This window comes from Mustela nigripes, chromosome X, assembly GCF_022355385.1.
Source record: "Mustela nigripes isolate SB6536 chromosome X, MUSNIG.SB6536, whole genome shotgun sequence".
In the NCBI taxonomy this organism is placed as follows: domain Eukaryota; kingdom Metazoa; phylum Chordata; class Mammalia; order Carnivora; family Mustelidae; genus Mustela; species Mustela nigripes.
In genome coordinates, this window is record NC_081575.1 from 64,956,577 (window position 1) to 64,971,855 (window position 15,279).

The 15,279-nt window shown below is 35.1% G+C and overlaps 1 protein-coding gene across 2 annotated transcripts in view; it reads left to right on the plus strand.

The window, feature by feature from the left end:
- The window catches only part of ABCB7 (ATP binding cassette subfamily B member 7), a 157,435-nt gene that overhangs the window by 85,841 nt on the left and 56,315 nt on the right, over positions 1-15,279 (plus strand). The window contains exons 2-3 of one of the 2 annotated variants that reach the window (XM_059386333.1): positions 4,866-4,943; positions 7,087-7,173. In XM_059386333.1, coding sequence (XP_059242316.1) covers positions 4,866-4,943; positions 7,087-7,173 — 165 coding nt within the window. The remainder of the gene's footprint in view (positions 1-4,865; positions 4,944-7,086; positions 7,174-15,279) is intronic. The other variant, XM_059386334.1, reaches the window with a different exon arrangement.

Here is a 15,279-nt window from a genome sequence, read left to right on the forward strand (position 1 = left end):
CTGCAAAACTAAAAAATCATGGAGAGAAAGCCATGAGTTCTGTGTTTTGCCTTCTCCTCCTCTGGAATTCCGCTGCTCTCCTTGGTATTGAACCTGCACTCCTTGGTAGCGGAACTTGGTCCTGGTTGGATTTCTTATTGATTTTCTGGGGGAGGGGCCTGTTGTAGTGATCTCAAGTGTCTTTGCTCCAGGCAGAATTGCACAGCCCTTACCAGGGGCCGGGCTGAGGATTTGCTTTCTGGAGCTTTTGTTCCATGAATGCTTTCCGTAGTGTTCTGGTGGAGAGGAATGAAAATGGCGTACTCCCAGTCTCTGTCCCGGAGTAGCCAAGAGCTCCGGGCCCCACTCTTCAGTGTTCCCTCAGAGAATAGCACCCAATTAATCCCGTCTCCCTGGCCTCCGGCTGCGCTGAGGGCTCACTCCTCTCCTTGGCTCTGTCTCTGTTTCCAGTTTCCCTGTTCTAATACCTGCAAGCTCTGTGACACTCAGACACCCCCAATCCTTCTGTGAACCTGCAGGACCTGAGGCCACACTGATCCAACGTGGGCTTCACCCCGGTTTAGCCTCTGGAGTGATGTCCCTCAGTGGAACAGACTTTTAAAAGTCCCGATTTAGTGCTCCCTTGCTGTGTTGCTCCGCCACTTGCTGGGAGCCGGCCCCTCTCCCCGCAGTCTATCTTCTTGTCACTTTGGAGTCAATTCTCTGTCAGTCCTACCTTTCATAAAGTAGTTTATTTTCTGTTTCTAGATTTGCTGTTCTTCTCTTCAATCTCCCGTTTGATTTGTAGGTGTTTGCTATCTTTAGATAATCTATCTAGCTGATCTCCTGCTACCTGATTTAGTCTCAGCCTGCTACTTCTCCTCCATCTTGACTTCTCCCCTTATCCTATTTTTAAAACTCTTCCTCTTTCCCATTGTAACTTTTTAAACAATTTCATCAATGCCTTTTAAATAATCTTTTTAAATCTTCATTGTTATACTCATATTCCACCCCTTCAATGTACTTAACCTTACATATGTATAGGTTTTACTTTCTTTAAAATTTTGGGATACAGTTTCTTCTAACAGATCAAAATATACCCTAAATCAAGGGCATGGCTTTGTTCTATTCTCCAGCCTGATCACATTCTTTCCCCATTTTTTGATCTTTTTTTAACCAACTTCTTACTGTGTCAATTCCTTTTTTAGAACCTTTCTTAATTTTCATCTTTACAGTCCTATTCCATCCCTTCATTTTGTTTACCCTTTTATTTGTATATGTGGAAGTTTTTCTTTCTTTAAAAATGTTTGGAGGCAGATCCCTCTAAGAGACCAAAATACACATAAAATCAAGTGGATGGTTCTATTCTTTTCATGTCTAATGTAAATATAGGTACAGATATAGATAAAGATAATAAAATCAAGAGGCAGTAGTGACTGGTAGGAACCTAATGAACACATACGTTAATTAGATGTTGGAACAGAAGTTCAGAATGATGATTTTCAGGGTGCTATAAGGGCTCTGAAAAAACATAGAAGATACTGGAGAATCCCTTTCTGGAGAAATAAAAAAAAACTAAAATCTAACCAAGTTGAAATAAGAACCTATTAATGAGGTGCAATCAAAATTGGAGGTTCTTACTGCTAGGAAAAATGAGGCAAAAGAGAGAATTAGTGGTATATAAGACCAAATGACGGAAAATAAAGAACCTGAGAAAAAGAGAGATAAGCAATTACTGGATCACAAAGGAAGAATTTGAGAGATAAGTGATATCATAAGACGAAATGATATTAGAATAATTTGGATCCCAGAAGAAGAAGAAAGGTGGGGAGAAGGCACATTCGAGCAAATTATAGCAGAGAATTTCCCTAATTTGGTGACAATAAGAAACATCAATATCCAGGAGGCACAGACACCCACTTCTACCCCTTACTTACCCTTATGACATTTCTTTTAAGGAAACCTTCTTCAGGGGTGCCTGGGTGGCTCAGTGGATTAAAGCCTCTGCCTTTGGCTTGGGTCATGATCCCAGGTCCTGGGATCGAGCCCCAAATCGGGCTCTCTGCTCCGCAGGGGGCCTGCTTCCTCCTCTCTCTCCGCCTGCTTCTCTGCTTACTTGTGATCTCTGTCTGTCAAATAAATTAATAAAATTTTTAAAAAATGACACACTAGACCATAAGGACATCCGAGATACATTCAGAATATTCCATCCCAAAGCAACTCCTAGAAAAGCAGTCAATCACTCCTATCTCCCTGGTCTCCCATTGCACTCTGTGCTCATCCAGCCTGTGACCAAGCATTTCTATCTCTGAGCACGGCCTTGTTTGGAGTCTCCAAACCCAGCCGATTCTTGCAGTGCATTCCTGTGTCACTCCTGGAGGAGGAAGAAGTGTTTCTCCCAATATCTGCCACTTGTGGTGTCCTTGCATGAAGAGCAGTGTTTCATCGGTGCCTCAGATCACGGTTTACATTAACCCCAAGCTAAGAACCCACTTCTTGACTCCGTTTCTATAGCTGGCTTTTCCACTCTGATACCTGGGAGCTCTGCCTCAGACACACACCCCTGGTCTTTTTCTGACCCTGTGGGTACTGAGACCACACTGTCCCTGTGAGAGCTACACCTCCTTGCTTAGCCTCTGGAGCAATGTCCCTCTGTGGAGCAGACATCTATAAGTTCCAGTTTTGTGCTTCGTTGATCTACTCCTTGCCAGGAGCTGGCCTCTCTGTACCGTGGTTTGTCTTCCCGTACATCACCTCACATTCACTTTTCCACATGTCCTACCTTCCAGAAACTGGTTGCTTTTCTGTTTCTAGAATTGCTGCTCTTCTTCTCTTTGATTTCATGTTGAGTTTGTAGGTGTTCAGAATGGTTTCATAACTAACTAGCTGAACTCCTAGGACCCGATGATATTTAGGTCTGCTCCTCCACCATCTTGCTCCTCCCTCTCTTTCTTTCTGATTCAGTGTTTGAAGGTTATATGTTTCTAGGACTTTATCTGTTCTTGTTTCCCAAGGTTTTCATACTATTCTCTTGTGATCCTGTATTTCTGTGGTGTCAGTTATTTCTCCTTAAGTTCTGATTTTGTTTATTTGAGTCATTTCTCTTTTTTTCTTGATGAGTCTGTCCTAGGGTTCATCATTTTTTTTTTATCTTATAGAAGCAGTTCCTGGTTTCATTGATATGTTCTATTTTTTTTTTATAGTCTATTTTGCTTTGGGCTTTGCGTAGTTTTCTTTTTATAACTCCTTTAGGTTGATTTTTTTAGATTTTTCTTGGTTCTTGAAGTAGGCCTCTATTGCTATAAGCTTTCCTCTTAGCACAGCTTTTTTCCTCTCAAAGATTTTATACTCTTGTGTATTCATTTTTCTTTATCTCCATGTGTTTTTTTTTATTTCTCTTTGATTTCTTAGTTGACCCATTCCTTGTTTAGTACCATGTTATTTAGCCTCCATGTGTTTGTATTCTTTTCAAATTGTTCTTCTAACTAATTCCTCCTCGTTCATACCATTATGGTCAGAAAACATGCATGATAATGACTTCAGTCTTTTAGAATTTGTCAAGAGTTGTTTTGTGGCCTAGGTGTGATCTGTCCTGAAAATATTCCATGAGCATTTAAAACGAATGTGTATTGTGCTATTTTTGGATGGAATTTTGTGTATATATTACGTATATCATGTGGGATATTCCATAAGGCTATCAGCTGATTTCTCTTTGGAAATATTGCAGTTAATAAGAAAGTGGCATGCTGTATTTAAAGTGCTGAAAGGAAAAAATCTGCAGCCAAGAATACTTTACCCAGCAAGGTTATTACTCAGGATAGAAGAAGAGATAAAGTGTTTCCCAGATAAACAAAAATTGAAGGAATTCATAACCTTTACACTTACCTTTAAGGAAAAGTAATGCGAACTCTTTAATTGGAAAGAGAAGACCACAGTCAGGAGTAAGAACATTATGAAAGCAAAAAATTTTACAAGTAAATGCAAACATAAAATAAAAATAGATTAATAACTTATAGAACCAGTATGGAGGTTAAATATAAGAATATTCAAGTCAGTTATATATTCAAAAATTAAAGGATTGACAAAAGGATGTAAAGTATGATATCATACACATAAAATGTGGAGATGGTAAAAAGTTGAGTACTTTTAGAATGGGTTTGATCTTAAGTGACTACAAACTGAATGTAGACTGCTACACACTTTAGATGTTATATATGAGCTTAATGGTAACCACAATTACCAAACCTGTAGTAGATACACAAAAAATAAAAAGAAAAGAATCCAAGCATAACATATTTAAGTATAAATAAAGTGAATGCTTCAATTAAAAGACATAGGCTGACTGAATTGACAAAATTGCAAGACTCATCTGTATGCTTCCTGTAAGAGACTCCTTTCAGACATAAAGACATATGTGGATTAATAGTGAAGGTATGGAAAAACATTTATCATGCAAATGAAGTGAAAGGAAAGCTTGGGTAGCCATACTTATAATGGACAAAGTACTCTTTAAAACAAAGACTGTAACAAGATACAAAGTAGAACACTATGAACTGCTAAAGGGAACAATCCAGGTTGAGAATATAACAATTATAAATATGCACCCATCATGGAAGCATCTAAATGTATAAAGCAACTATTAAAAGACATAAAGGAAGAAATTGGTAGTAATACAGTAATAGTAAAGAACATCAACACCCCACTAACATCAGTCAATAGATCAACCAGTCAGAAGGTCAAGAAGGAAATAGTCGCCTTCAATGACCAGATTGACCTAACAGTTGTATACAGGAGAATATAGGAAGTCTTTTTTTTTTTTTAGGGGAAATCTTTTAATATTAATTGTTTATTCTGAAAAATTTTCCTCCTTTTTTTCTCCTCCACAGATCCCAGAGTCATTAAGACATACTATATGGCAGAGACTGGGAAAAGGCAACTCAAGACAGATATTAGATGTTACCAGGGTAAGATTGAGCAGATACTTCCACATATAACTCAAAAAAATTGCAAGCCCTTTGAGCACTTTAAAATTTATACTACATATTTTATGTTTCTCATTTTTTTCTAAATACTTTTTATTTTTTCTAAATACTGAAAGATGAATGAGAAATTGTGTTCTTGTTAGTAGAAGCAGGGATAGATATCTTGATTGTTTTTCTACTGGAGAACTCTGTCAGACTCTTTTGAGATCAGTGCCAGCTACAGTAACATTTTTAGAATGCTTTTATAAATGTAATGGCAGTTTATTGACACTTAAATTTTCCCCAGTAATTTGTATGTGATATATGGAATATTTGCTGTAAGCTTTTCAAGTAAGTGAGTTCCTTTACCTTTGAAGATGTTTGGATGGCAGAGAGTATCAAGGGACTCTAAGCTTATTAGAGCCTCATACTTAGTTTATTTGTTGATAAGGGTTATTTTTCATTGTTAATGTAAGTAAAAGACAACTTAAAAATTTCTTAGTGCTCTAAAATTATACAGGCAATTCTCCAAGATAGAAAAGAGCTAGAAAATTAGAAGATAGCCTAAACCCTGAGTACTTCCTTTATTATTTCTTTTTGATTAGCAGTTATTTGCCATTACAAGGTATAAGACATTGTTCTAATTTATGCAGAGGCTATAAAAGTGAATTACATTTTAATCTTTTGCTTTGTCAAAGACCTCATTATCTTGTGTGGTATTCATCAGACCCCTTGATATAATTTGTTGCTTAGTCTTTCTGAAAAAAATGTTGCAAGAAGATATTGTCAGACTAAAACTCATATTTTGATGTTTTCCCTTTAAAAATGCTTTAAGATTGTTGATCCAAGAATCAGTAACCCATTTATGGCAATTGTTTTTTTGTTCTCAACTGGCGTGAATAAGAATACACTTTTGCCTTTTGTGATTCCATTTTCATGGCTTGGCCCAAAGCTCATGCTATTATGATTTGGCATTGATACACATTTGTGTTTGTAAAGAGCTTGCCTTTCATTAATTCATTAACTATTATTATGGCTGCTGAAGAAGAATTACTATATGCATTTTTTCATTAAGTATGTTTTAATTGAGGAAAACCTTTAAATATTAGCAGGCTTCAATTTTGAGCCTAATCTTTACTTTTATTATTAAAATATTAACTATTTTATTTTCTCAAATGACTATTTTATTTTCTCCAGTAAAACTTTTATGTTTATCTAGTCTAAGAATCAGTCTTAAGACCTTTCTTTTTTTTTTAAGATTTTATTTATTTATTTGACAGATCACAGTAGGCAGAGAGGCAGGCAGGAAGAGAGAAGGGAGGAAGCAGGCTCCCCGCTGAGCGGGGGCTTGATCCCAGGACCCTGAGACCATGACCGGAGCCGAAGGCAGAGGCTTTTACACACTGAACAACCCAGGCGCCCCCTTAAGACCTTTCTTAAAAGTAGGCAAGATGTTTGTATATTTTCAAGGCTAGTTGGGAGATTTATAGATAGCTCTGTTCTATGAGCTAATTCATTAAGCACTGAAATCTACTCTGCTCATGTGCAAGATACTGGTATAGGCAATGGGAAATACAAGAATAAAAGAGACTGTCTTTAATTTCAAAAAATTTACCATGTAATAAAGACAAAACATGTATGCATATTACTGTAGCCTATGACAGACAGACAGGAAGTATTAAAAATACTTGTACAGAAACACACAGAAGCAAGAATAAGGAAAAGAATCAGCTATGTAAAATGAATAATAAAGCAAAAAATGTATACATATATAAAGCAAGTAGAATATAATTAGTTAATTGTATGACACATTTTGCTTGCTAGTGATAGAATAATGGATTACATAGTACTATAATAGCAAATGACAGTAAGAAGGCTGGTATAAATCAAGTAGAAGTGTAGTAAGTTTTCAAATATTTCAAAAGCTATTTAGAGAAAGTAACTTCTGTATGAGTATTAGTTATATTTCAACATTCTTTGTGTAAGTGTATCCGTAAGCTAATTGTGAAGGTGTTTTGCTTTGTTATGCTAAGCTAGAGGTTATGCCTATGAATTTGTATGGGACATTAGATAAAGCTAAGTCAGAGTTTTAAAGATCCGAAATTCTGTAATAGCTGATGAACAACTTGGTATTATCTTCAACTAGGGTCTCCAGGCTTGGCCACTGATAGAAAAGAGGACATGTTGGCATGGTCATGCAGGAGGAGGACTCCACACAGACCCAAAAGAAGGGGTAAGAGTGAATAACAAGTAAATGGAAATTCTTATACATGATTATGCTTGCATAGAACACACACACACACATTCAAGATTATTATGTTCTGGAATATTTTGATTGACTCATATAACTATAGGTTTTCTAATACAGAACCTTATGAATTGACCATGGTTATAGGGATGACATTCTCTTGGGCTTAAAACAAACAAAAAAATTACATGATTTTCTAAAAACAAAAAACAGTTATCAACCTAAACATTTTATTTCTTTATTTAAAATAGCATTGGTTGAGGTTATTTTTTATATAATCCAATCATATAAATAAATAGGTAAATTAGACTTAGCACTTAAAAGCAATTTGTGTGTGTGTGTGTGTTTTGAGGTTAACATTTCCCCTTCTCTACACTAAGTTTAGAAAGATCCTAGAATGCCTGGTGGCTTCCTGATAAATCCTCCATTTACCTCATCCATTTATTTAATTATCCATATTATTTTTTAAAAATTTTATTTTAAACCAGTGAGTTAACACAGTGTTTCAAGTGTACAATATAGTGATTCAGTGCTTCACATATATCACCCTGTGCTCATCACAACAAGTGCATTCTTTAATCCCCATCACCTATTCAACCCATTTCCCCAACCATCTACCCTCTGGTAACCATCAGTTCTTTATAATTAAGAGTCTATTTCTTACTTTCTCTCTCTCCCTCCTATTTTTTCCCTTTTCTTGTTTTATTTCTTAAATTTAATATGACTGGAATCATGTGGGTATTTGTCTTTCTCTGATTTATTTCACTTAGGATTATACTCTCCAGCTCTGTCCATGTCAATGCAAATGGCAAGATTTCATTTTTATGGCTTAATAATATTCCACATTGTGTGTGTGTGTGTGTGTGTGTGTACACACACATACATACATACATATCACATCTTCTTTATTTGTCACTTGATGGACACTTGGGCTACTTCTATATCTCTGCTATTCTAAATAATACTGTTGTAAGCATGGGTGCATATATCCTTTTGAGTTAGTGTGCTTATTATATTCCTTGTGCAAATAGCCAGTTGTGAGATTGCCAGATGGCAAAGTAGTTCTATTTTTAACTTTTTGAGGAACCTCCATACTGTTTTCCACAGTGGGCTGCACCACTTTTGTATTCTTAACACTACTAATAAAAATTAATAATGCTGCTCAGAAGGTATTTAAATCACCTGTTTACCCAGTTTCTGTAGGGAAAGGGATTGTGAAAAAAGAGTGACAGTTTCAGTATTTGGAAGCTCTTGTTTAAAAGAGACGAATTAAGAAATTACTTGTTTTAGTGCTTGCTTCGGCACGCATATATAAGAAATTATTTGTTTTATAATAGAATCTTCAGATTTTTGAAGAATTTTGGTACTCTACTGCTGTTTAAACTTTTTTATTGTCCTGTTTTTGAAAAACCATATATTAGTAAATTTAGTTCATTCTGTGCTCATTATAAAATGAGTAATGAAGAACTTAAAATAAGGATGACTTTCCAGACTTTGCTTGACATACTTTTTTTATTTTAGCAACAGATCCTTATTGGATATAGTCAGAAGCTAGTAGTATTAAAAGAAAGATTAGCACTTACAAGCAGTCAGAGAACTTTGGTACAAATCTTGATATAATCAAAAGTAGTAGAACAGCAATGTGGAATTTTTAAAAATTGGAGGTTTAGGAAGATAATGGAATAATGAATTTCCAGGCTTGTTAAGATGAGTGGACACTTAGACAAATGGACAAGAATTCCTGGATGACTTGGAGAGGCTGTTTTTGTTTGTTTGTGTGTGTTTTTTTCTTTTCTTTTTTTTTTCAGAGAGAGTGAGCACAGGCAGGCAGAGTGGCAGGCAGAGGCAGAGGGAGAAGTAGGCTTCCTGCTGAGCAAGGAGCCCGATGTGGGACTCCATCCCAGGACGCTGGGATCATGACCTGAGCCGAAGGCAGCCACTTAACCAACTGAGCCACCCAGGCATCCCGAGGCTGTTTTCTAGCTCTGATTTTATTCATCATCATGCAGCCTTATGATCTTTATTTGATTTTCCCAGTTGATTTCTCTTTGGGATAGGGGACTAACTGGCCATTGTGAATATCAGTCAGCTTGTAATATTTTTTATTATGCTATTAAATTGACTTATGGGTACTGATGCATCTCATATGTACCATAAGCTAGTTTTAGGGCCTTTTCACTGCTAGATAAACTCTTCATTTGTGGTATTAGACCAATAGAGTGTAGAAAAGAAACCTTAAGGTATAGAGAAAGTAACAATAATAGTAAAGTTTTTCCTGACAATATATCTTTCATCTCCCATCCATAAATATACTATATACTTATATCCCCAATAATATTGGAAAATTTTTCAGTTACTCTTGAGTTTTCCATTAGACATCTGTTCAACTTGCTTGTCTTTTGACCTAGTTTTTATCAAACCACTGTTATTTCTAACAATATTGAAGTAGTGGTTGAATTTATTCCTTTAATTGTACTTAGCTATCTTTAGCCTGGAGTGAAACAACAATTCTCTTCTCTGGACAGTTTCCACTGTCCACGTGGGTTACTTACAAATTATCTGTTGCTAAATTGGTTCTTTTGGGAGAAAACATTCAGTCTGTAGTGCACATTTATACAAAACAAATTGAACCCGAAGTTTTTAGTATATATTTTGTTTTTCCTCACCACAGATTTTGCCCCCAAAGTAGTTCTTATTAACTAGTCCCTTGATCTAAGATTAGAAAATTTCTTGCTATTAGAATTCAAGAGTGTCTTTTTTTTTAAGTAATCTCTGCACCCACTATGGGGCTCAAACTTGTGACCCCAAGATCAGGAGTCACATGCTCTACTGACTGAGCCAGGCAGGCGCCCCTCAATTCAGGAATATCTTTTTTTAAAAGATTTTTTTTAAAATATTTATTTGGCAGAGAGAGAGAACACAAGCAAGAGAGAGCGGCAGGCAGAGGAAGAAGAAGACTTCCCACTGAGCAGGGAGTCCGATGTAGGGCTTGATCCTAGAACCCTGGGATCATGACCTTGAGCCAAAGGCAGACACTTAACCGACTGAGCCACCCAGGTATCCTACAGGAATGTCTTTTAAACTAGAATTCTTAGGTATATTCCATATCAGTTAAAGAAAAAGTGATTCTGTTACCTTTATCAAATGATCGTTTTCTTTTTTCATACTCTTTTATTTTCTTATCAGAACCCAGTGAGCTGTACACCCTTGGAAGCAGTGGACTCTTGGTGGAAAAAATTGTTCTTGCTTGACAACCTTTTCTGCTGAAAGATATAAAATTACTGACCTGAGAAACAAAACACGTATTTAGCTTATTAATATGCAGTTTTCTTCAATATCTTAAAATTCTACCAAGTGAGCTGCTCCAGAGGTGCTTTGATTTTTTTTTGTCCTTTTTGTGTACTATCCACATAGTTACTAGTTATAGGTATTCACTTACAGCACTTATGGCTGTTGGAGACTACATCTCTCTCTCGGGTCATACTGTTGCGTTCAGTACTACTGCATATGAACAGTGCAGTTTGTGGCTTTCCACTTATACCCAGTTGGGTCAGAGGCTTCCCATTTTATTTATGCATTTGTTTTTGGCCCACCGTGCTGTGATTGTGCTGTTTCAGCTCCCTGTATATAAGTAGATATTCCTTCATTATTTCTTTTACCTGCCCGGCCTCATAAGGCTTATGAAACTACATATTATTACTTAATAAGCAAATAATTTAAAACCTGTCAGAAGTTATGATGACTTAATAAATCAAGTAATAAGTATATCTCCTGAATATAAGTAATAATTTGTCCTCCTGTGTTTAAGAATAGATAAATTAATTTATTAATTGAATAAATATTTATTGAGCATTATTTCTGATACCAGGTTTCTTTTTGTGGCACCTGCTTTTTTTTTTCTGTCGGCCCACCTTATTTTCACTTTCATCTCCTCTTTGACTGCTCTCTGATATTATCAAAAGATAACAATTTGTTACCATACAGAGGTATAGGGAGCCTATTTGAATTCTTTCCTGTATTACCTTTGTGTTTTCTTTCTGAATCCAATTGATTTCCTTTATTATGGCAAGCTAATTCCAGTATATATTTGAGACTTTTGTAAAAATGTTTATTCCTCATACTAACATAGTACTAGTTTTAATAGGGCTTAAAATGTCAGTTCACAGTTTAAATTTGAAGTTATTTAGCTATAGCAAGAAGGTCTTATTGTATTTATTGTTAGCAAAGAGGAAGATAGATTCACTTCTACTTTTATAAGCCCTTTAATGATATTTCTGTAACATTCAAATTTTGTTATCATGATACATCATCATAGTTCATTTTTTTAAAAGATTTTATTTATTTATTTGACAGAGAGAGATCACAAGTAGGCAGAGAGGCAGGCAGAGAGAGACGGAGAAGCAGGCTCCCTACGGAGCAGAGGGCCCGATGCAGGGCTCAATCCCAGGACCTTGAGATCATGCCCTGAGCCGAAGGCAGAGGCTTAAACCACTAAGCCACCCAGGCGCCCCCATAGTTCATAAGTGAAGGAATTTCATGTTTCCTTTTTACATGTAGGTGAGGCTTAAATAAAAATTAATGACATCAAAAATTATGATATGATCGCTTCAGGGATTTTGACCCCTGAGACGGAACTTCCTTTCCTTAAATCATTGTGTTTTTTTTCCCTATAGTACTCCTTACACAGTATGTTTTCAGAAAAGCAAGTTTCTTATCATCCTCCTTAACCATTTCTTGTATTTTCCACCCTTTCTTTAAGAATGTGATCTTATTTAATTTTGTATTTTTTATAAACATATATTTTTATCCCCAGGGGTACAGGTATATAAATAAATAAATAAATAAAAATAAAAGAATAAAAAAAAAAAAAAAAAAAAGAATGTGATCTTAAAGGGGTATCTATGCTGAAAATCTGAAATGAAAAGTCGGTTGAAATGAAGGTGGTTTTGATTTCGGTCTCAAGCTCATGGCTTTAGATAACCCTTTTGTCTTTTGGGATTACCACTGTCTGTCCAGTGTATGAGTTGTGGGTATCCACAGTATGATGATTCTGGTGATTTTAAAAGATATTTTGTGTTTTCAGGATCTGTATTGAGACCTCCAGTATTATTTTACTCTTGTGCAGCAAGAATGAGTTGGTTTGAAATTCTATAAAAGTGGGCCTCAGCCTCTAATAATATGCCTTTTTGATTTGAGCTCAACTTAAAAAAAGATACTTTTCAAACTTTTTAGTGTAGCTAATGTAAAACTGAAGTCATATACTTTATAGCTGAATGGATTCATAATGCATGATTACACAACTTCAGAACCCATTTTGTTAAATGAAATGGTGACATTTTATGCACTATTAAGCCAACTAGAATAATTTTCTTGCTCTTAGCCATAACTTCTGTATCCTTATTGAAAAAATTTGGGGTTTATTGTAGAAGGTTTTGATAGGAGAGAATGTTTAGAAAGATATGTAGAAACAGGGCCTTTTTGTCATTATTCCATCAAGAAAAACAAGACAGATAAAATTTGTGAAATGGGAAAATGGTTGAAATGCTTCAATTTGTGTTGTAATGCATTAAGTTATATTTATTTAGTAATAGTTTGATTGGAAAAAGTGAATTTTAAAATTATAGCCTTATTCCCATTTTTAGAAATACCTTACTGGTTATGAGAGCATATATGAGTATTTGTGTGTATGAAATAAAACATTAACAACTGTACTTTTGGCATTTCATGTTTTTGCCACCTTATATCTTTAAAGCAGCCAGGATGTAGTCCTGTATTTAGTACAATATGAACAGTTTTATTTATTTTATTGCTCTTTACTCAGTAAACTGAGACTTAAGCTAGAAAAATAGTTTGCTGAGCTTTGGGGGCAATAACCATAATATAAATCTACCCTGGGTTTCTTATATCTTGACAGTTTCCTCCATTCCTTGCTGTATAAATCTGCATGAAATTGTGTAACTTTACTCTCTCAAGGTGAACTAGATTTTTTCTTATATATGAACTACAGAAAATACAAGCAAGCAAAAAGAATGTAAAAAATTATCAATGATTCCATCTATTCACAGCTACTTATTTTAACACTTTTGGGTGTATTGCTTTCAGACCCATTTATTTGCATGTGTAAACTCATACACACATCACTTTTTTTAACATGAAAAATAAGTTTTGTACTCTGCTTTTTTCACTTTAGATGTTTCTGTGTCACTACATATATTTCTGAATGGCTATACTTTGTTGTATACATTCACTGTAAGTTGTTTTTACATTTCTCCATTATTGATCATTTAGGCTGTTTCCAAATTTTTCCTGTTGATACAGCATGTGAATAAAGATCCTATAACTAAATTTTTCATTCCTTTATTCAGTGGATACTTGTTGAGAGTACCTACTGTGTGTTAGCCACTGTATTGATATTGGGTTAAATGGTACAACAAAGTTACCACTCACGGAATTCTAACAGGAGAGCAGATAATTAATCAAATAATCACATTTCTGCATATGTAGTTTATAATTGAATTGGATGCTTTGAAAGGAGGAATACTCTCCTGTGAAATACAGCCAAGGATCCTGACTGGGGTTAGGGAAGACTTCATTGAAGAAATGCTGCCTGAGCTGACAGTTAACTATTTGGAAGACGTTGGAGAGTGAGTTGGTGTTGTACAGAAAGAGATTATTCCAGACAGAATGAAAGGCATAATGTAAATGCCCTATGGCAGGAGGGTTTATAGCATATTTGAGGCACTAAAAGAAAAGAAAGCTAGTATGGCATGGACACTGAAAAGTGGTATAAAACATCACTAGAGATGTAGTCAGGGATCAAGCCAAGCAGAGCCTCACAAGTAGTGTTACGGACTTTGATCTTCATTTTAAGAGTGGTAGGATTCAATGGAAGGTTTTAAACTATGATAATATCTGATTGCAGGGTTTACTAATTGAACAGGGAGCAGAGTGGATACAGAGAAATCATTTAGGAGGGTGTTGCAAGTATTTTAGGTGAGAGGTGACGATAGCTTTGATTAGGTTGATAGTGAAAATAGATTCAAGAAATTTTTATGAGGTAAAATTGATTCAGTTTGGCTCATATTCTTAAGTATTTTTTAAAGTATAAGTTTCCAGAAATGGAATTCTTGACACAAAGGGCAAATTATTTTAAAAGTTGATGGTAGATACCAAAATGCTTTCTAGATAGATTGTTTGAGTTTACTTTCCCATTAACTGTGTTAGAATGCCCATTTCAGTGCAACTTCACCATCAATGAGGATTAACTTTTTGGTTTTTTTTTAATACCTATTTCAGAAAGTATGTAGATAATTCAATTTTTTGAATGGAGATTATTGGTAGTTTTGGAATGTGTATGTACTAATTTTATTTTGACTTTACCAAGTATGGTTTTGATTCTTAATATTTTGCCTCTAAAAGCTGAAACTAAAACAAAAAGATTTCATGGGCATGTTGCGTCCAAAACTTGAGAGAAAGAAAAATGTAAGATGATTTAGGTCAGATTAAACGTGACTGGCAAATTGTGTGTTTGTTGAAATTTTTAATAATCCAACCTCTGTGCTTTATAATTAATACCAAGACTCCTACTTTCCTAAACATTGCATTAGAACTCTACGTTATCGTGAGTTTTGATTGAGGGCGCCAAAGTATTTTAAATAAACATATTGATAAAGAGACCAAAAGTATATAAAGATTTTGACCACAAAGATAGAAATATTGAAATGTTGATTACATTTTGTGTAATGTACTGATAGCTTAATAGATGGGAAATAAATGTATAGTACATGTCCTCTTGCTCTTACTGAATAATTCTTTGACAATATGAGAATGGCTGTAGCTGGAAGTAAAAAATTAAGGGATATAAGTCACTTTTAAAAAGCATTTTATATAGTTTCTTTTTCTCCAGGATAGTTTGAGCTTGAAAGATACTGACCTTAGATTCAGAATAAAAATGATTGCAAATATCTTTTCCCATATCATTTTGGTTTTTTCAAAAGCTTTTTATTTTTGTGTAGTAATTTTGCTTTTGTTACCTTGCCAGAAGAGACATCTAGGAAAACGTTCCTGTGGCTAATGTCAAAGAAATTACTG